The sequence below is a fragment of the Watersipora subatra genome, chromosome 6, assembly GCF_963576615.1.
Source record: "Watersipora subatra chromosome 6, tzWatSuba1.1, whole genome shotgun sequence".
Taxonomy (NCBI): Eukaryota; Metazoa; Bryozoa; class Gymnolaemata; order Cheilostomatida; family Watersiporidae; genus Watersipora; species Watersipora subatra.
Genome location: NC_088713.1, coordinates 11,068,031 through 11,090,473, shown reverse-complemented (window position 1 = coordinate 11,090,473; position 22,443 = coordinate 11,068,031). Strand labels below are relative to the sequence as shown.

Below are 22,443 nucleotides of genomic sequence, written 5' to 3'. Positions count from 1 at the left end.
ATTAACACAGCGAGCCCATTTCTGATATTTTGGCACATTCGGTAAAGCTTTTCATTTTAGTACAATCGCGTCTGATAAGTGCTTCGAACGAAACAAATTTGTAGCGCAAATACTAAAAGTTTATTTTTTTCGCAATACTTTTTCAAATATTTCATACTCCACGAATTATCTTTTAGGTTTTTAGTGTAGAGTTCTCTTTTTATATGCTTTTGCACTTGCTTTTAGTTAATATAGATTTACTCCACTGACGTTTTTCACGTCGGCAATATATTTTCGATTTTCAACTTTATTTTGTTGAGAATTACTACGGTGTTGAGCACTCTCCCAAAAGCTAAAAATGGAAAAAGTAAATTTTGGTTACTCTATGAAAAATATATCAATACCAAAAAAATCAAGTTTCTTACAAAGATTAATAGAAATGACCGAGAAGTTAACTCACCGAATGAGATGGAAAGCACATTTTTACTTAAACCCAAATCAGCATTCAGAACAAAAAGAAACCTATGGATTCAAAACAAAGCAACTGCCACCTTTTATAAAAGACATGTCAGATTTTGAAAGTAAGATAACAGAAATGATACAAAACATCAAATTCAAGCCATATAACAACGAGCTTTAACGAAGACTGCTTCAAGACACTAAGACAATACAAGCAAACAATAAAATACTTGTCAAAGCTGACAAAACAACCAATTTTTACAGACTTGAAAATGATGAATACAGCAAAATTTTGCAAAATAATGTGACTAAAACCTACAAAAAAGCTGACAAGACAGCAGTAAAGCAAATTACATCAAAAGACAAAGAAATAACGCACAAATTAGGACTTGAGAAACGAATTGAGACAATACAACAACTTGAAAATTACTATTGAGCCGAACAAACAATCAGTAAACTTTGTTGACGTAACTTTAAATTTACAAGATGGCAGCTTCAAGCCTTTCCAAAAACCAGGTAACAGAATACTATATGTGCACAAAAAAAGCAACCATCCACCTTCCATATTGAAAAACTTACCAGACAACATAAACAAATGATTAAACGCACTCTCATCAAATGAAAAACAACTTAACAGTGCAGTGCAACCATACCAAGAAGCACTTCACAATAGTGAATACAACAGCAAACTACAATATGAAACCAACATGAAAATATTTAAAAGACGTAACAGACAAAGAAAAATCACATGGCACAACCCACCATTCAGCGCCAATGTTTCAACCAATATCGGACAAAAATTCTTCAGCATAGTTACGACATGCTTCCCAAAGAAACACCCACTACAAGCAATATTTAATAGACAAACCTTAAAACTGGGCTACCCTAAGACGCTTATCTTTCGCTAGTATTTAGTTTCGTGAGTAGCACACAGAGTCAAATTTTGCTGCAACTTAATTTCGCGGCTCTGATGAGTGCGAAAATATAGTGATGTGAAATTAAATGCAGTGGAAAAAACAGATTACATTCCTCAGGTCCAGTTGGCTAATAAAAAAAAAATTCAATTTGGGACTAGTTCGTAGTTGTCAACCACAGGTTGAAATGTGTGGGTGAGATTGACAATTCAATTTGATCACTTGCTGCCATTTGTTTCTTAGACTATCAATGACGCCTAGGTCCCTCCCGCCGTGACTTTTACACTCGACTGCCAAGAAGAAAAAAATAGATAGGTAACAACCAACTTCACAACCGAAACTGTATAACCCTTACGCTGCCATAAACGCATTTATGCGTTTTCTAGGGGCCACTGCCATAAATGCATTTTTGGACTTGCTCAGCAATTGCGTGGTAACCTGGTTTTATTATTTGTTGACCACATAACCCACGGTCTTTAAGAGTTTTATGAAATTGACTGTGTTGTCCAAAGATTTCTCTATAAAATCAGTCTAAAACAACGAGGCAATTTTAAACTTTTGTTTGAGAATTTCTAATCTAAGAACGAACATTTTTCTGTGAGTTTATTAACTACCCCGTGCGAGTCATAAAACAGGTAATTAGTTTTTGATGACATAATAGCCAATTTAGATTTTGGTGATTATACAGATAATTAAAGTAGAACTTGAAAAATTACTGTATACATATCATGAAGCAATATTGGCAATTTCGGTAAAATGGCTGGCACTAGGCCGGTAACGAATTTGTACATGGTTGGCAGTGAAAGAGATAATGTGGTTGAACCTGATGAGGGTTGATATTGTTTTTGGTTGGTAAAAAAATTCATCACTACAATAATCATTCTTCAATTTTATTACTTCACCTACCAGACTTTCATCCTCATCAGTTACAAATTCGGTGACTAAACTGATATAATCTTAATTTGCTTTGCCATGCTGCGCAGTCGGTGTATTAGCTATAATGAGTTTACCAGAAATTTCCCATTGATCCCAACCACAGACGAAAGTTGCCTGCATTTCTAATATGACGATTTTATTGTGGATATCAATGAACAAAGCTATTTAACTTTGCGTTTTCGCTCGTTCATTATGATAGTTTGGTTGCGCTCATTAAATTTTCGCGAGAAGATGACACCGCGAAAACGCGGAAGTTAGATGCCGCGAATACATGAGTGTCCTAGGGTATTCAGTAATGCCAAACATGAAAACAATCATTGATGCGAGCAACAAAACTCTTAATAAAACCAACACACTACAAAGAGAAGACAATGAAAAAAGTTGCAACTGCAGACAAGAGAACAGCTGCCCTTTGGAAGGAAAATGCAGAGCCAAAAATGTGATATATCAAGCAACAGTGAGCAACCATACAAACAACCGCGTAGCGACCTACATAGGGCTTTGCTCAACCGAATTTAAAACTAGATACAGCAAACATAAAGCCTTGTTTATCCACAAAAACAAACAACACCACACAGAATTGAGCAAACACATTTGGAAGTTGAAAGACAGCAACTCAACATACAACATAACATGGAAAATATTAGCTCAAGAACAACCATATACAAACAGAACAAAATGATGTAAAGTATGTTTACTAGAAAAATACTTCATAATATGCAAACCACACTTAGGCACATTAAAAAAAGAAATGAATTGACATCTAATTGCAGACATGCTAGGAGTTATCTTCCCGGTTACACTTAGCACTAAATTACATGATTAACACAGCGAGCCCATTTCTGATATTTTGGCACATTCGGTAAAGCTTTTCATATAAGTACAATCGCGACTGATGAGTGCTTCGCACGAAAAAAATCTGTAGCGCAAATACTAAAAGTTTACTTTTTTCGCAATAATTTTTCAAATATATATATATATATATCTCGGTGTCTTTCCATCTAACTAGCTATAGCTATTAAAGTATTGAAGAACTTGACTTATGCTAGATTTGAACTCATGTAGATTGCATCTGCAAGTTTTTAACCATACACTTAACTACTCTAATACAAAGTCCTTAGAATTATATTGCTCTTATCATATATTGAAAACCCTCTTTTTTTGATTGCACACCCTAAATGACGTATTAATTGATTCATTTTTCTTTGGATTACGATGGCCCTGCTATAATTTTTTGTCACTAATTTACGAAACTTCATGCATTTTTGTCCTTGCCAAACTAGGGCAAGATTTTTTTCTGTGATACTTATACAACTTCTTTTCTGAAATCAACCAAAACTATTCTCAAAATTGAGATGTTACAGTTGTTGTACCGATTTCGATTAAATAGCAAAAATGGTGATGTAACATTTTGGTGCTATATGAGTTCAGCTTTTTCTGTTATAGTAAAATGATTTCGCAAACAGATGGGAGATAAAGTTTAAGTTAATAGTTTGAAGTTCAGTAAATTGCATTCTAAAACTTTTTTTCGAGTTTGTTTTTATTGAGCTAATTCCATTTAAGTTTGACTCAGTGATTATGTTACATGTATGTTTTAAAGGTAAGAACCCTGCACATAGTACATCGTAATGTTATAATATTTTCCAGATGTAACCACAAAACGCATTAACGCCTTTGCTAGTTACTATAGTTACTATAATTTGGTATGTTTGTATTATAGTTGTTACAGTAACTATAGTTATTAAAGTCAACATATTGTTTTATAACATTTTTTAATGATGATACAGACTTTATTCAATCATTATTTGTTATATATTTCATTTTTCTAATTGAACACATTTCCAGTTTTTTTGGTACTGATAATTAATTAAACCAAAAACTTATTTCATGGTACCTAATTTAAAGTAACACTTGTTTGAAAATGATTTGAAAATTTTTACAGGTGCCTAATTTTTTTCTTAATTTGTTAGCGTTGCACAATAACACTTTTCTCACGATAAAAAGTTTAAAAGTTAGCTTCGTAAATGGTAAACAAAAATAAATGTTCTGTTCAAAAAACTGTTTTTCTCCTCGGCCACACTGGGCATTCACTTAGTACGTATAAATATATATATATATATATATTTTATATGTCAACCTTGACCAAAAAGATGTATTTTGACAAAAATGAAAACCCAGGTTACTATTTTATATTCTTCTGCTCCTCTACATTTTTCTTGTTACAGTTCGTAAAGACTAAAAACTAAAAGAAACATGTATGTTTGTTTTTTATTTATATGGGTTGTGATCTTAGAAACCATGGTTATGTCGCAAATCTCAATTTTGAGCTATCCGACTTTGAAGCTTCACTAACTGAAGTTATAAAATTGGTAACGACTTTTGCAACATTTGCATCCGGACCAATCAATAAGTGCTCTTTTTGAACCTGAAAGCATTTTAGCCAATAGAAGTTTCCAACTTTAAAAAAATCTTAAAACCATTGCTATGCTTTGGTAATCCAACTGATGTTGAAAGCAGTGAAAATAAATGGAATCGCAATGATATTTTCTAACATATCTTGTGAGATTATTATAATATTTCATTATAAAAACAATTATTTGATTTTATAAGATTTTATACTGTTTAATTATAAGAGTAATTATTCAAATTTGCAAGATCGAAATATGAAGTGTCCAAGGGTGTGTAATATGTTACAGTTATTATTTTTGTATAGGTTTTATTGATGATACTAAGGCTGTGCCCAAAATCGTAATACTACCATACTGGTTTTAATATCTGCAAAGCTGAGAATAAGCAACGCAATTTGTGATAAATATAGGGCTATTTCTATAACAGCTAGCAAATATATGTTTAAACTTTTTAATTCAGCACCGTTTTTAGATATACATACAGAACTTTTTATAAATATCACAACTTCTTGATATTTGTTGCTATGACGTTTGGCAATGTAAACAAATTTGTGCATCGGTTTTCATTTCTCAAAATTTAATACCAGTTTTCACAAAACTATGCTTTTGCAGTAATGGTGAACGTGAATTTGATTTATGGACCATAAAATCTGCTGTAATTAAGTTACATAATCAAATTCTGTATAATCAAATTCTTTTTGCAAAGGAACTGTTAAAGTTTCTCCTTCTGTTAGTGTAGCTAACCTCCAATTTCATACACCGAACTTAATCATGGTACTTGAGATCATGACCCATATATATATATATATATATATATATATATATATATATATATATATATATATATATATATATATATATATATATATATATATATATATATATATATATATATATATATATATATTTATATATATTTATATATATACATATATATATATATATATATATATATATATATATATATATATATATATATATACTAGCTGTGCCACCCGGCGTTGCCCGTGTAATCGAAGAGTACTTGGACAGAAAATTGATTTGTATTTAACGTATAACAACATTTGCCATTCTAACTTTCAAACTACACATCGTGAGCAAAGTTTTTTGTTTTATAAACAATGAGAAGTAGCGAGAGTTTTGCTATTAGAGCCATTAGACAGTTTAATAATGTGAGCGAACAGCTTTTCGTGTCGTTATGCTATGACCCGCGTCAAACGTAAAGCAGTTAGGTATAGCTCGCATATAAAGCCTTATATTGGTTGGCCAGCAACTTCGACTTCTATAGTCCAGTGGGCTAGATGTAATACCTGTGACCGGCTTGGTGTGAGATCGAATCCTTGTTGGTACATAATATCTATTCCAAGATTTTAAGATCTATAGTCGGATTTCCGACGAAGATATAACATACGACACTCGGACTTTGAGAAAAATATATATAGATGTACGTGTATGTACACATATGAATTACTTATTTGTAGTTTTGAGAAACTGGGGAAACTGAAAACACTTCTGCTCAAAGGTAACAAGTTTGAAAAGTTTCCTTCAGTACTCAGAAGTTTGCCACAACATCCCTACGTGGACATTGCTGATACTGACCTTTCCCAGGAGCTATCCACCAAAGGTATTTCTCAAACTACAAACTACAACGGCAAACTACATATTTTCTATCATGCTATTTTTATGGCATGATCATAGAAATGGCTATTTTAGCAAGTATTTGAGATTGACCACCTTGCAAAAAGAGAATTTACTTGAATGTTTACTGATTCTTAGTATATGTTATTTATGGGTGCTAAAATAGAATAGGCAGTTTGGCGTGGTTAAAACAGTGGTTAAAGGTTTGCTAATTTGCTTGGGTGTTCATTTGAAATAGTAACTCAGAAAATTGCTGGCTTACAAGAAGAAACAGATTTAACAATGTTTGATAAGACTTGTACTCAACAGCAAACTAGTACATTTTTATGGTAGTTGCTAATCACATGTAGGTATTTGTCTCCAGGTTTGGTTTTGGTGACAACTTTGAGTTTATAATCCTTGCTGGTTAACCCTTTAACCGAGTATAAAGCCCCCAAAACAACCGTAACTTGTGTAATTTATTTTCGAAAAGTCAATAAAATCAATATTTTATAAACATGCATGGCTCAAATCTTAAATTTATTTCTATGGACAAATCATTTTGTACAGAAAAATTCATTTATATATTTACTACTAAAAATACAACCATGTGCAATTGTCCCTGTTTAAAATGCTTGGAAGCATTTTTTTTTCGGTAGAGTCAATCGCTATAACGCAGCCGTGTGAACCACCATAACGATCATTTTCTCTGTATATACATTTACCAAGCATATTAAAATTCCAAAAAAGTTACATCACTTCTATCATCTGAATTATTTTTATTCTTATCAGACAAAAAATCACTAACGATCGCAGGATCAAATAATCTTTTATTTTACTGTTTTGAAAGTCGAGCCGATGTTGACTGGTTTTTCCAACTTTTATTCTTTTCCAAGGAGGCGCGATTTGTTTAGCTTTTATCGCAAAGCAACGCCTCTCAGATAATCGTTTCTTATTGTAAACAATTGACCGATATCTTGTTGATGATATTTAAAACTTACTATTGTTCATATCCTTTGTTTAACGTTACTAGGCGACAGCTTTATAAACGTCTACTGAAAGAGACATAAATGTTGTTTCCCGACGCAACCGGTAAACGACATTTAAATCATTTTTCCAGCCATAGGGTTAAGCATCAGACAGCTTGTGAATTCAATCACAGGTACCATGTCAAGGACTCACTCATCAGATAACAGTAATACAATTCTGGAAGTTTGTTGCTAATTGAGGATATCGTTACAATAATATTTTGATATAATTACTTGACAAATGAGGTTTTAGCGTAAAGCTTAGAACATAAATATCATGATAACAGATAGAATAGTTAGATATCAGTTAGTTTATTACGGTTTAACAACAGTAATGGCAGATATGCACTTAAGGCCTAAAGTGTTAACCACCCCATCATTTTGTGAGGTAGATGGAACTTTTGGTATTGTATTTGGGCCAATTGGTATACAAATCTGAACTGTAGCACACCTTTGTTACAAGTCTGTAAATATGTACTACCTAGACTGCACATATATACAATCCAAACAGGGCAACAAATTGTTTTCATGTTTTCAAAACTCTTTACAAGAAAATGTACCCCGCCCTCCCCCAATGCCAGGAAGCATGTTGAACTAACAAAGTCTGCTAAAAACGTTAGTGGACAACCCGATGTAGACATTGATGTGATTGTTTTTAAGTTAGAAGGATTAGGGGTGGTATAAATTCACCTTGCTTAAGCACATGCATACACACATACATTGCCAAAAACACCCCCACACACATTGACACACACAAACAAGTGCTCACACATGATTATGTGTACATGCATATATAAATATACATGTATATACATGTATTTACATAATTATATTTACATAATTATATTTACACGCATGCATAAATATATTGACATATATATTAATATTAACTGAATTCCCGGCATTAGCCGGGTAATAAAAAGTCTTGCCACATAAATTATTTTTAACACATAACAACAGTTACCATTAAATCTGTCAAACTTCAAACTATAACAAAATTGTTTTGTGCAGCCCAATAAAATACAAGGAAAAATGGAGTAATTTTAAGCAATTGCATCTTTAAAAGTTCATATCACAAAAAGTCATTTGTATGGTTGAAACAAATTAAAAAAATATTAAAGAGCAGTAAAGGGGTTGAAATAGAAATGGGAAATAATTAGCAAATAATGAATCAATAAAGTCTGTTTGCTGTGATTACAATGACAATAATTTGATGATGATATAATTGATACAAACTAAAAAAAAATAACAATCACTAATATGTAAAATTAATTGTACCAATTATTGCTTAGAAGTGTGTGTGAAAATAAGTTACTGCTGCAGCAGAAGCTATCTATCAAAACTTTGAACATTATACGGGTTTTTCTCCTTGCTAGTACAAATGTGAAAATGAGACATTGGAATGTCTTTGTTTGGTACTTTGTCTGTCTAGAAACTGAGTGAGAATGGAGAGGAAATTCTTACTTTAGAAAATACAGAACTCTACTTGAAAAGTATTTACCTGCTACAGATTTAGTGATCGAACCTTTGAAAAAAAAACTAAAAGTAGGAGTGTAACAGCGTGTTTGAATCTGAAACAAATCACTTTAAATTAAATATTAGAAAAATAAGAAGCGGTAAACAATTAGCTATTATAAAACTTTAAAGAAACCAACACTGAAGGTAATACAATAGACACTTGCCATACGATTCTAACTTGTTTCCGTGTTAGCATCGTAAGGTAAGATTGTTGTATAAAGTGGTATAGGAATCTATAGCTATTGTCCAATGCAAACATTATCTGGTAAAAAATATCAAAAACTCATATGAAAACTGTGTATAGCAAAAATAAGTCACAGAATAGTGTATTATCTTTGGTAGATATAAACTCTGAATTTAATCAAAATAAATTTAGCTTAGTAACGCATACGCAAACCTTTTTTTGTATGCAGATATATTTTACTAAAAATAACTTCAATTTTTTCATCGGTTAAAATTTGATCACCTACCTGTTTATTGTTTTGTTCCAACTATAACAGAATACAGCTGAATGAAAAGAGAGAGAGAGAGAGAGAACAGCCTCGTATCTCGTTAAGCCGTTGTTAGAGATATTTTGGTGAACAGCACATTGGCATCTTAGTTATTTTAATATAATCAGCTCGTTACTGACAAATTTCAATTTCATGAAATTTTTGTTTGAATTATGGGGCAAAGAATGTAAGAAATTTTTTTTCTTTTTGAGTGGCAAGAAAAAAAAATCCTGTTCTACTTTGTAAAACAAACATATTTAAATAAGAGGTGCATCAAAACTCGCGGCTACAATGTTTTAATTCATTAATTAATTATCTTAAGCATTCACAAATTTTAGATACAGTATATCATAAGAGAATTAGGTGTGATACGATCAGATAAGCTTTGTGATTCAACACACTTGTTAGTAGATTTTTGATTTGAATCTATTGAGTTCAAATCCACTACGAAGGATTTTTTTGTGGCTAAAACTGTATTGCTATAACTAGAAAGAAGGACGACAAGTGAATGAAAGATGACAGACTAACATTAGGATATATATATGAATAAATCATATTAATATAGATTTACACCTATACTTTTAGATATATGTATTCATTTATAGAAAATATGGCTCATTGTGTTTTGCCTTAAATTTGTTTTTCATCCATTCTACCACCTAATTAACATATTTATTTAAAAGTTATAAATGTTTACTGTCACAACAACTGTCTTACAGTGATAGATATGTGACAAATTAAAAAAACTCTGCAAACAAAAGTTTCCTGACAACTGATATGGTCTTTGCCAATCTCCGTTGTGAAGGATTGTTGATTTATTCTGTCATTTTGTGGATGGAGTGAAGCTTTGAAGTATCAAATAATCCTGGTGCAAAGTTGGTTTCAGTGTTTATAGTCAGTCAAATAATCTACAATGTTCAGAATTTTTAGCATTCACAAATAAATCATAAACAACCCACTAGCAAAAAGAAGTTATCTATCAGGTAGTAGTACAATAATGTGTGATAACAGTGACTATTACATGTCATATGAAAAACTATTTCAGAACTTTTGACATTCCTGAAACCTGATATTCAGAAGTGGTGCATATAAGTTGTTGTAACCTTTGAACCGGTAGGTATTTGACAACGATTTTAAGCTATAGTTAATTAGTGTCAAGAACATGTCAGCAGCTACTGCTAATGCATAAAAAAACTATAAATGTATTGCAGAGCAAACTCATATACTTTTTGCAGTCTACTTCTTTAATAATTTGAGTAACAAGGTAGGATTTATTTGTATCAGATTTGTTACTATTACAATAGACTTGTAGTATTTACTCATCATTATCATAGCTTTCAAGATTTAAATTGATATTAAAAAAGTTATCAATCTAACTAGCTGTATTAATCAATTGATACAATAAAATTTTTTATTGATTTAAAGTTTGAAGCTTTGGTTGCTATAATGAGGCTGACAGAGCTGATCATGTCAAAGAACAATATTAGGCATAACAATGTTTTTGCAAAGTGAAGCTCAGCTCAGCATGAGCTTTTATTGACATAAAGCTGCTGGATGATCGTTTGCTTTTCTTTAAGAGCAGTCACCAGAAGCTAATTAGTTAACTACTCACTAATCTCTAACATTTTGTATGAAGCTTATCGAAAGCACATCATGTTAAACTCGGTCATACCCACATTCTTTATGGCACCACCTGGGGGATTGTGATACGCACTGAGTTAAGTTAATGGTTCATCGCTATATTAATGGCCATCAATGATTTTTTTACATTGTCATTTATAACAATTACTTACATTAATTCATAACACAGGCTGTAACAATTTTTTCTGATTTTTTTGGTTTTAGAACAGAAGTAAGAACAAGTACTTTCTAACTCAGCTGATAGAGAAGTAATTGATTGGAAGAGGTGAGGGAAAGACAAAAAGGCTGTCGCTCCTGGAGACTGAACATTTTTATGCCGAGTGCTGATAACATCTTACTCAAAGGAGGCCTGTAGTAGTAATGGTACAGCATTATGATATCTTTGATATAATTGTTCTATAATAATCTATAGTCTGCGCTATCTATACATCTACCTATACTGCTTAGTTACTCATGATTAATTTTGGTGTTCAAAAATTATTAGTTTCTAACTGTTTTTCCTAACGGCTATAAGTGTGTTTGGTACAAGTGATGACTGCAAGTTATATCATCTGTAATTTGTTTGTAATAAAGTACTAAGTGTGTGATCAGACAAACCTGATTTTTAATCAACAGCCCCAAAGAAGCACCGTGTCCATGCCATTTCATATTTCAACCCAAATTCGCATGCATAATGTTTGGTACCATCCAAGTAAAGCTCATCAACTTATTTGCGTATCACCTTTAGCTGAAAAGTGATTTCGTCAAGTCCATAAATAAGAAAAGCTTTAAAACCAACAGTACAATGCTGTTTTCATCAACGAAAACATAAATAAGCTTTTACAAATGTGTATAGAAACTTAGCTTGCCTATTTTGGGTAACGACATATAACGTCTTGGAAATTATTGACAACAATTTTAAGGTACAGAAGGTTGTGATTATTACACTAGGTAAAATATTGCCGCAAAATTATAAACATTTTAGATACATGTTTTGTTTCTGCATCAAGGCACAAAGTGTTGCCTAAAATATTTTTAGCTCATATACTGAAGTAATGTGTGGAACAACTCATCTGGTAAACAGAGCAGTAAAATGATAATAAAGAGAAACAACAATTCATAGCTATGGATTAAGTTGATAAAGATTTCAATTCTGAATAAAATTTTTAGTTAAAATAAGGGTTCTTCACATCTACAAAAAGTTGGTCCAAAAGGGCTCAAAGCGCCAACACTCTGCAGGTATACCAGTTCTTGGTTATACTATTAGCCCTAGAAACTTATAAAAATTTTAATGGCTCATAGAGCCATCATTCACAGGTTACAAGTTATTGGTGAAACTGTTAGCTCTAGCAACTAACAATAGTGCTCATAGAGCAAAAATTCTGCATGTTACAAGTTCTTGGTTATACTGTTAGCCCCTGCAACTCATAAAAGTTCTCATATAGCAACACTCTGCAGGTTACATGTTTTTTGTAATACTGTTAGCCTCAGCAACTTATAAGAGAGCGTGTAGAGCCAACATTCTGCAGGTTACAAGTAATTGGTTATACTGTTAGCCCCAGCAGCGTATAGCAGTGCTCATAGAACCAGTACTTTGCAAGTTACATGTTCTTGGACATGCACACTTAGTCACTTTTTATCAGTACTTGCACTCTGACACTTGAACACATTTTACTATCAGGTATTTGCAAAGGTTCAGGCAATACATATGAATTTTGTGTTTCAATCTATGAGGGTAGCACCTCACGGCTATTACATGGCAAGTTAATTTGATCAACAAACATGACAGTAACAAGCTAAGCAAATACTTGTAGTACAACAGCTTTCATTTGGTGGTTAGTCCGCTGGCATACCATTTGTAGCTCAGTAGTTTGAATCACAGAAGGAGTGTTGGTGGTGTTAAAAAGGCCATTTAGCGAAAACTGCTTCTGTTGTAGTGGAAAAGACAGTTGCACAGCAGAAAAATTCCCTCAATACACTTTTTGCGGGTTGAGAGTTTCACCACTCTGAATCATAAAAAAGAAAAAAATCAGAAATGAACTGAAGATATTTTGCTTCTCGACATTCGCAGTGATACTAATATTGGGTGACAGAGAAACTTTCACTGTAGGTCGATTTTAGTTGATAATTAGAATCTTTATTATAGAATCCTTCTTAACCTCAACAATCAAATAGGAAAAAATTCAGGGCATTTCATCACACTACCATGTGGGTATACTCTACCCACCATTTCTAAAAAAGGGTTCATTTTACAACAAGGAAGATAATTGTTGTATTTTTTTTTATTTTACCTCTTTGTTATCTTTGTTATTCATTACATAACTGAACCTGATTTATACATATTTTTGCTGTACTGGTGCTGACCAGTTTCTAGAATCATATAGTTTAGTATAGAAAGTACAGTATCATTCATGCGACCTTCGAAATAATCATAGTGAAGTGTGTAGTATCTTATGTTATTGTTTTTAATACAAAAGGCAGCAATAATAGAAATAAACAAAAAATATTAGTTGTCCTTACTGAGTTAATGCAAAAAGAGTGCTAAGCATAAATTGAAAAGTGACTGCCAACTGTAGGCGAGTCTTTTAAAGAAACTCTGTTTTGAGGAGTAAGTCGGTGGTCACAGTTGAATCATTGAAACGATAGGGAAAATTTGTTGGTAGATGTTCAATCTAAATTAATTTGAAGCATGGAAATCCAGTAAATACTTTTTTTACTAGAATATGCAGCAGGCCACTCCACAAATTGTCAATGCAAGAAAATGAAGTTTTTGATTTTCCCGAAAAAATAAGTTTTCATATATCAAATAAATCGTACCATATGTTTACACTATATCGGTCACTGAGGTGTGCTCAGTTGACTTTGTCACATTTCATGTTATGTTTAGATATTGATGAACAAGATCGGAATTACCCTGAAATTTTTTTTTAAAAATAATTTGTATTATCATAAAAAAGTTACCTAAAGAGTTAGACAAAATTATCATTCCCTTGCTGTTATGAGGTAAATTTAGTTATTGGTAAAAATAGGCAATGTCAAGAATCCTCTGTTTTAAAGCTTATTTATTTATGTTTTGAAATCTGTATTGAATTACGATAAATGTTAAACTTGCGTTATGATCCATTTTATGCATCATTACCATGTTTTTTTAAATTAATTGTTTGTGCCATTTAGCAAAACATTGATTGTGTGTTTGTATGATTCTTGTTTGATATTTCAATTTTTCATCAGGTTTTGGTTTTAATGTATCTATTTTGTCTGAATATTTGAGTTATCATTATTCTTTTGTTTAAAAACTATGATTTATGGCGGGGATTCATTTTCATTTTTTGCGGTTTTCATTGAGTTCAGTTGAGCAAGGTATTTCAATGTAAAAATGATGGTTGTTAACTAAAATACTATCTTTCTGCAAATATCCATACCAACAGAAATAACATGCAAAATCACTAAATAGTGCACCAGCAAGAGAGTGTTTTAAAAGATTAGCAAGCCAAATGTAAAACTTATTTCACTCTGTCTCATGAATTTTGAAATAATTTTTTTTGTTAAACAACTGCACTTTTTTGTGCGCAGTAGCACAGCACACCATTGACATAAAAACACTTACAAATAGATTTAACAAGAAATAATAGCATTGGTGATTTTAAGAACATTAAGAACATGGCAATTCAACAGTCATTAAACATAATAAATCATGTACAACCACACGGCGGAAGTTTTTAATGATTTCAATCAAATTTTAAAATTTAACGGGTTCCTTACTTCTTTGACATCGCTACTTAAAAGTGAGCTTGCACAAACTTTTAGCAGGTTTTAACAAAAAGTGTCATTTGGTTTTTACCATTTACAGTTACTTTTGAAATTTGAGGCCTTTAGGCTGTCAATATGTTTCAAAACTGAAATGAACAAAACTTGATGTCCCTTAAAATGTGGAAAAGAAAAATGTGTGCAAATTGACAGTTGCTATCATTGCTGTAGCTAATGCTATAATATACAGCTTTGCCTTCAAGTCGCACCACTCAGCACCTCTACACCTGCATTTGTTTAGCAAATGTACACATAATATGCATCATAATTGCACTGTCGCTTGATCCAAGCAACTCAAACAGGAACAAGTCCTATGATTTTAATCTTAAGATGTCCTTGCAGTCAGATCACCTGAAACATCAAAAAGACTTGCAAATAGTAGAAAGATACAATTACGGTCTGTTAAAAGCTGATAAAATCCCCTTTTGATGACATCCATTTTTAAGGTTGGTGTGAGTAAACATTTTCAACAATTTGCATCAATAAAATAACATGTCTTGTGGCATATTGTCAGCAAATGCCAAATGCTGTGCATAGAAATTTTAGCCGCTTTTATAAGTAGGAAGTAAAGTAGTAACTAGGAAATAGTAAGTAGGAATAAAAGGAGTAACTAGTGTGATTTAGTAAGTGAATAGGAAAACGAAATCAATTATTCAAATATACAGAAAACAGGCATGCGTAGTTTTCTTCAGCAAATCTAAACAACTAATATTAATGGATTAAAAATGAGTTGCTATTAGGATGGTTAACTTTTCGATACTGAAAATGGTGAACCATGGTATTAAGATGACACGCTATGAAGGCTTTTGGGCTGAATGAGCAACATTTGCGAGCTGCTATGAGCAGTTTATGAAAAACAAGATTTTCAATTTGTTCAACATATTTTGAAACTATGCAAAGTTTCAGTTAAATTCAGCCATAATTTCATATATGAGTTGTTTTTGGGTTCTTTAATAGTTGCATTACTTTGCATTTCCTAAAATGGTCTCTTCAACACTTTTCTCTGTTAGCTTGTAATCAGATATGCTATCATGGATATTGATTATTTAAAATTTTTATTACTGAAGTTATAATAACACGGCTAGTGTGAGTCATTTTCTATATTACAGGCTGGTAGATTTGAAGCACCTCATTTCTCTAAATCATGTATTATGACATAGGCTCTTTGACTTGTCACAAAATATTTTACAGTTTAAATTCTCTCCAGCATATCTCAATTTTGAAATGAATGCTGGTAGGACACTTTCTAACCATGGTTTTGAGTAGATCAGTTATCTTCAGCTTGCTAAAAATAAAATATGGTTTTGTAATGTGAACTGCATCAATTTCCGAATTATTTCTCATTCCTGAGTTTTTTGTTTGGAGCTTTCCAGTTTTGTAAGCAAATCAGTATAGAAAACCACAGCTTTGTGTAGTTTAATGATTTCTATTTTAATGAACTGCAACTTTTTCATTGACTAAACTTTTCTCACTCATCTGTTCAGGTCTCATTTTCACAATGGCTAATTATGAACAATTCTGAACTTGTTTCATAACACAAGCAGTCACTCAATTTTTATAAGTTTTAATAAGCCCTTTCCTCATCATGTGGTTTGTTCATAGTAAAATTGAAGTTTGATTAGTGGCGTCTTGGTGTTCTATTAAATACACTACGTCTTCTTTAATGTTCAGTAAACTTCTTCTAGTATGATTTATGCATATTTTTATATGTTGGAGTTGTCCTCTTGTTATGGTAACATGATTGAGAGTATAATTGACTTCTGATTGGAGACTTTTTATTGCATGCACTTGGATGTACAATTAAAAGTGAATCTGTCATTGATTGAACTAAAATCTGGAACCGTCGATCATTAAGATCAACTAGATTCCACATATACAAACACATCCACTAAAATGACTAGCATGCACACTATACTCTCTTCTTTACCTTTTTGAAATGCTTTATGTTTATATATTGATTGTAAAACCCATGTAGATGCCTATGTTTGCCAAAGCATGTTGAGGACACCCACATTTGCTGAATCCACCTTGATGAGACCGACATTGACAAAAACACAAACACTCACTCAACTTAGGATGATAGACATGAGTTGTAAAGCCTTGCTGCTAGTTCATCACTGCCGTCAGCCAAGGCTTGTTTAGCTCAAGATTTCTAACACAGTCAGGTAAAATCAGCTATCTTTGTAGTTTTGCTAGTAGCCTTAGTAATTAAAGCTTTGCTTTTTCTATGTGAAAAAATGTTAGTAGCAGTTTTAAAGGTAAGATGTATCCACTCTCAGCAAAGGAGCAAATTTACCCCAATATTTAACAAAAATCATTAGTCGTAAGATATAAGGCGTAAGACGATGCCCGGATAAAATTCATTTTTAATCTGATAGTCTACAGTTGGGTATTTAAAAAAACTAGTTCTCAGAAATGAGACCGAGTTTTGGAGCTGAACAATTTTCAAAACCTGGCAAAAACATCAACCATATGCACGTAAAGTCGGATTAAAATTGGCCAAAAAACATGGAGGCTCATAGCATTTACGCGGACTATCACACACCCAAAACATCAGACCACACATTCCACACTCCAGACCACAGATCACACATGCCACGTGTCACAGATGCAGACAGACCACATATCCCCGCATGCCAATTGCCACACGCCACAGAGAGACCACACAACCCACATGCCATGTATGACACTCCATAAACACTAAAAAGTAAACAAATTAAGATTAATTAATACAACTTACTGTGTCTAGGCAATAGATTACTATCCAACAATAACAAGAGTGCTGTGCCAGGAGTTGTGCAAGTCTTCTCCAGCAAAAATCACACTGCATAAATTTCTATTTTCGAATTGATGAGGAACTTGACAAATAAAATATGACTTTCTTGGAAAAACATATATTTGATGAAATCGTTTTTTAATCAGTTTTATTCTGTTGTTCACAGCAATCTTATCAATGTTTTAGTACAAACTGTAAACTGATTAGGTAAGATATCATATATATTTTGAATAGTCAGCATATTGCCAGTTTGTTGTGTGAAGTAAAAAGTAGAAATCACTGGGTAGGAGCTTATGTTTAACATATTATCTATACTTCTTACCAGCATGGATATTTATTTTATTTGTAATTATATACGGTCCGCACCGCTAGGGACAGAGTTTTTTTGTCTGTGTCAGGGTCGCTTGTTTATCTTGTTTTGTACTGAGCTCAATATGTTCAATATGAATGTTTTAGCTAATTCACCACTCAACCCGATAGAAATAATGCTGACAATCAGGTTCCACTTTACAAATTGTATCAGTATGAATTTAGTCGACTTGTAAAATAAATTTATTTTAAAATAACATTAGTGACATGCCTGACAGGTGTGGCAAATGTGAATGTTGTGATAAAAATTATCTGCCCTATGTGTGTGGTCCATGAAACACTTGGTGTATGTGCAGCAAAAGAAACAGTGTGGTTTATGTTGCCTGTGAGAGTGGTCCTCTCAGTCTTTTATTGTTAATTAAACATCATTTTAATGCTGTATATTAGTAGAAGGTGTTTATTAGTACTATTGTAGCAAAATTGCCACTGATCAAGATGATAGCAGGTTTTTTGGTGGTTTAAACTGAATTGATTGTATTCTGCTAGATATGACTGTTTACTTTTACTGATAGCCAGAATAAACCATGAAGTCTACAAGAGTACATGTCACATTGAAACTACACTGTAAAGCGTGGTAATGTAAAACAAACATTTTAAAATTGACATGAAAGTGACATTAAAGCAAAACATTCAATTTAGACAATCAAAATACATATAAGTACATGATAAAACTGACCTTTTCGCTTCCATAAGCCTGTTAGTATTGCACTTATGAATTTGTCACTTATCGATAATACAACTTTCTGTACTGAGTTACATACTGCTCACAGCGTTAAAACTGCTGCTATCTGGCCAATCTGAAACTGGCGTATATATATATATTTATATATAAATATATATATATATATATATATTTATATATATACACATACATATATATATAAATATATATATATATTTATATATATAGAACTATATTTCCCAACTAGGAGGCTTCTATCAATATATAATCCATGTTAGGAGGCTCTGAAAAATTAGGAGGCGTCCAGGGAGCCTCCTAATTCTAGCAGTGCTTATAGTGCTTAACAACCCTATAGAAGTATTTTAAACATGATTCCCATAATTGCCTTATATATCTATATTCATATATATGGAAAAGAGGAGACAACTCCAACAAAAATGTGTAATTTTCTATCAATAAATTATCAACTCTAGGAGGCTCTTATATATGGAACTAGGAGGCATATATCAATTTTAAAATATTCTTACTTTTAATTGTTTTGGTATCGTTTCAGTTAATAGCACAATCTATTTAAAAACACATTGCAATAAGCTTATGACTAAGCATCAACCAATACAAGAAATTAGCAGCTATGTCGGATACAGTCAGTTTTGCTAATATTCATGATAGCTTTATTAGATTTGAGAAATAGTTGTATATTAACAAACTACAATACATTACAATTTATTTGCTGACCCTCTTTATGGTTTTCAAGACTGCCATTTAAGCACTCCCTTTTTTTGCAAGGTTTCTCATTGATCTGCTCTTTTTTGTGAAAATTCACAATAATTGCACATTATGGTTTCAACTGATGTTTAAGCATGGCTGTAGTAAAAGTTTAAATAAGTCTATAATCAGTACAATTCATATTTTCGCTGCCGTTGCGTCCAGCCACAAAATAAATCTTTTTTTGAAACTTTGCATCCGAACGCAATACCTGAGAGATGGTTTTCTAGTCGAAGAATTGATTTTTTAAATTTATTGAAGTAAAGTGGCAAAAGTATAACACAGTATATAACAGCTAGAGAGATGTGGCTGTTATAATGTTGCTGTGGCTGTTAGGACTATTAGCTCTTCACCCATGTAGTCTACTAGAGCTTGGTAGCAGCAGAAGAACTACATGTAAGGGAGCACGTCACATTTGGTAAGTTGATCATGTTATTTTAATCAATTTACAGTTTATTTACTTGAAACATACAGTTGTAGAAAAACAGTATAAATTTTATTTAAATTGAAATAGGACTAGCGTGAAAAAAGTATGTTTCAATTATTATAGCTTTTAAGGAATGTAGCATAGAACACGTTTGATATATATTTTTACACCCGTTTATGTCATCCAACTGCTGATATTGTTCTGCATAGAAAAGTCAAGAAAGGTCAGCATTATAATACCATAAAGGAGAATATCAAAACTTTTGTAAAATCCTAATTTTGGACTTTATTATTGTTACACAAATGTTCAGTTTTGTAACATCAACACAGACACGCCAGCTGACAATTAATAGTTATTTTAGTGAATCAGTTAAGTCTCCAACTTTAATCTATTTTCAGTTATTATTATAATAATTTTTGATGCTTTTTTATAATGATAAGTAAAGTTATTAATGTGGTTCTACTAACAGTCAAAACTGTTATTAGAATAACATGATCATTATGTTATTGTATTATTGTCATCATGAATAGTGAGAGTTTGCGTAGTTCAGTTATGATTTTGTAAGTAATAGTAGTACATGCATATAGGCATAAGCAAGTAAGTGGGGTATATGCAGCCTTTGAATTTTAAAACTTTTAGTATTTAGTTTGAATCTTGTGTAGTAATTGTGTAGTAATTAGGAGCTTAGCTGTTTTATAGAGCTTCAGTAGTAGGAGGCAGATATTCAAGTTTGCCAAAAAAACCTAACCAGTGAACTGAAATGTGTATTTTGCATTCATTTTGGTTTGTATATCTGTTTATGCTATTTGAATTATCTATTCATTTTTTGTAGAAACTTGGAAAGCATTAATGCCAGTATATTCATCAGATGGCAGAGAGTATTAGACAAAGTTGGATGTTCTCTTCTAGAAAAGGTATGTTGCTAAAAACACGTTGGTTTGCATAAAAAATATGTCAAAATAATCAAGGTTTCATCTACCAAATTTTATAATATTTTTGAACATATACATAATTATAGATTAAAAACTATAAAACATTATATCAGTAAGGTTGTATTTTGAAATGTAGTAATGTTTGACGTTTTGGCAAAGTTACTATGATAAGCAAAACTTTAAATTCACCAACAGAAAATATACTGTACAAAGTTTTACTGTAACTAGCAAATGTATACCTGATGTAAGAATGTAACAGCATGCCCAAAAGTAGTTTTTCTTTGTATAGTTGCAAATAATCAATGACGCTTTAGTTATAGATAACTGCTGGATGAGAAGCATTGATGGCCCACACCAAAGACTGATTTGCAGACATCAATTTAAAGGTATGCGATATCGCAATAAGTTGCTGTAAAATAGCACATTATACATGCGAGCCAAAAACTAGTGTGATAATTTGATATAGCCATAGCTTCAGTAAGAAAAGTTGTCAATTTTTATAGGCTTTGTATTATTTCAAACACTTACATAAACCATTATGCCACTTTTGTGTTCTATTCATCTATTATTGGCAGATTACATAATACAGATAGTGCAAACCAATCAAAGGAATGTAGCATAGCATAGAGATTTAGTATTACTCTTCTTAGTCTTTATGAGTCATGGTAGCAATTGCTTAGCAATTGCATAATTATATAAAATGAATAGTTTTCTATGGTTACCCATTACCATTTTTAGTTACTCAGCCAACACTGAGAGTAATTATCAGATTTGAGATATCATGTTTAGAGGCAGGAGATTGACAAATAATTTGTTTGTTTTTACTCTTACCCTACCGTATGCGAATTTATGCTAAATCTATCAGCAACTGTCGTATACACATTTATGCGAATTTTCTAACAATTGCGTGGTCACCTAATTTTATTATCCGTTGAAAACATAACCGATGATTTAAAAACTTTTATTGTATTGTCAGTGTGGTCCGAAGATTTCTCTAAAAGATTAGTCTAAGATAACCAAGCAGTTTCAAATTTTTTTTGGGAATTTTCAAAATAGAAATGGACATTTTTTGTGTAAGTTTTGTTAAGTATCGCGCAAGTCAGAAAACAGATAATTACTTATGTTGATGACATCATAGCCAATTCAAATTCGGATTTTTGTGATTACACAGATAATTAAAGTAGCAGCAGTGACTCTGATGATAGTGAAAGTAATAGTTTTGTAAGTGTAAGGGACATTGTAGAGGATCGTTTTAGCTTCGTAGCGATCGTAGCTTCACATAGCTTTAGCAATGCACAAAGTGAAGGTACATTGATTTTTGCATAGCACTATAATAGCTACTAGTATTGAAATATGTTAACATTTTAGCAAAATAAAATATATTACAAAAAGTTTCTAGATAAACTTTGAAGTTGAAACAAAATTGTATACATATCATGAAGCTAAATTGGCAATTTTCGGTGAAATGGCTGGCGGTAGGCCGGTAGCTTAATTTGTACATGGGTGGCAGTAAAAGGGTAAAGCTATAGAAGAATTAGAGATACAAAAGTATGTATTTCCTTTTGAATGATTAAGTGAACTTTGATGATTCAAGACAATGAGTTTGGCGAATGATATATATATATATATAAGATGCTGCTGAAGTTGCACAATGACTTGCCTTTAATAGTTTGTTAGAAATTCAACTCATGACTTTTAGTTATTACCTCAAAATG

At 32.0% G+C, this 22,443-nt stretch overlaps 1 protein-coding gene across 1 annotated transcript in view; it reads left to right on the top strand.

Annotated features, from left to right (window-relative positions):
• Positions 1 to 22,443, top strand: part of LOC137398029 (leucine-rich repeat protein lrrA-like) — a 60,636-nt gene that overhangs the window by 23,217 nt on the left and 14,976 nt on the right. The window contains exon 9 of the mRNA XM_068084129.1: positions 6,178 to 6,320. Within this exon, the coding sequence (XP_067940230.1) occupies positions 6,178 to 6,320 (143 nt within the window). The remainder of the gene's footprint in view (positions 1 to 6,177; positions 6,321 to 22,443) is intronic.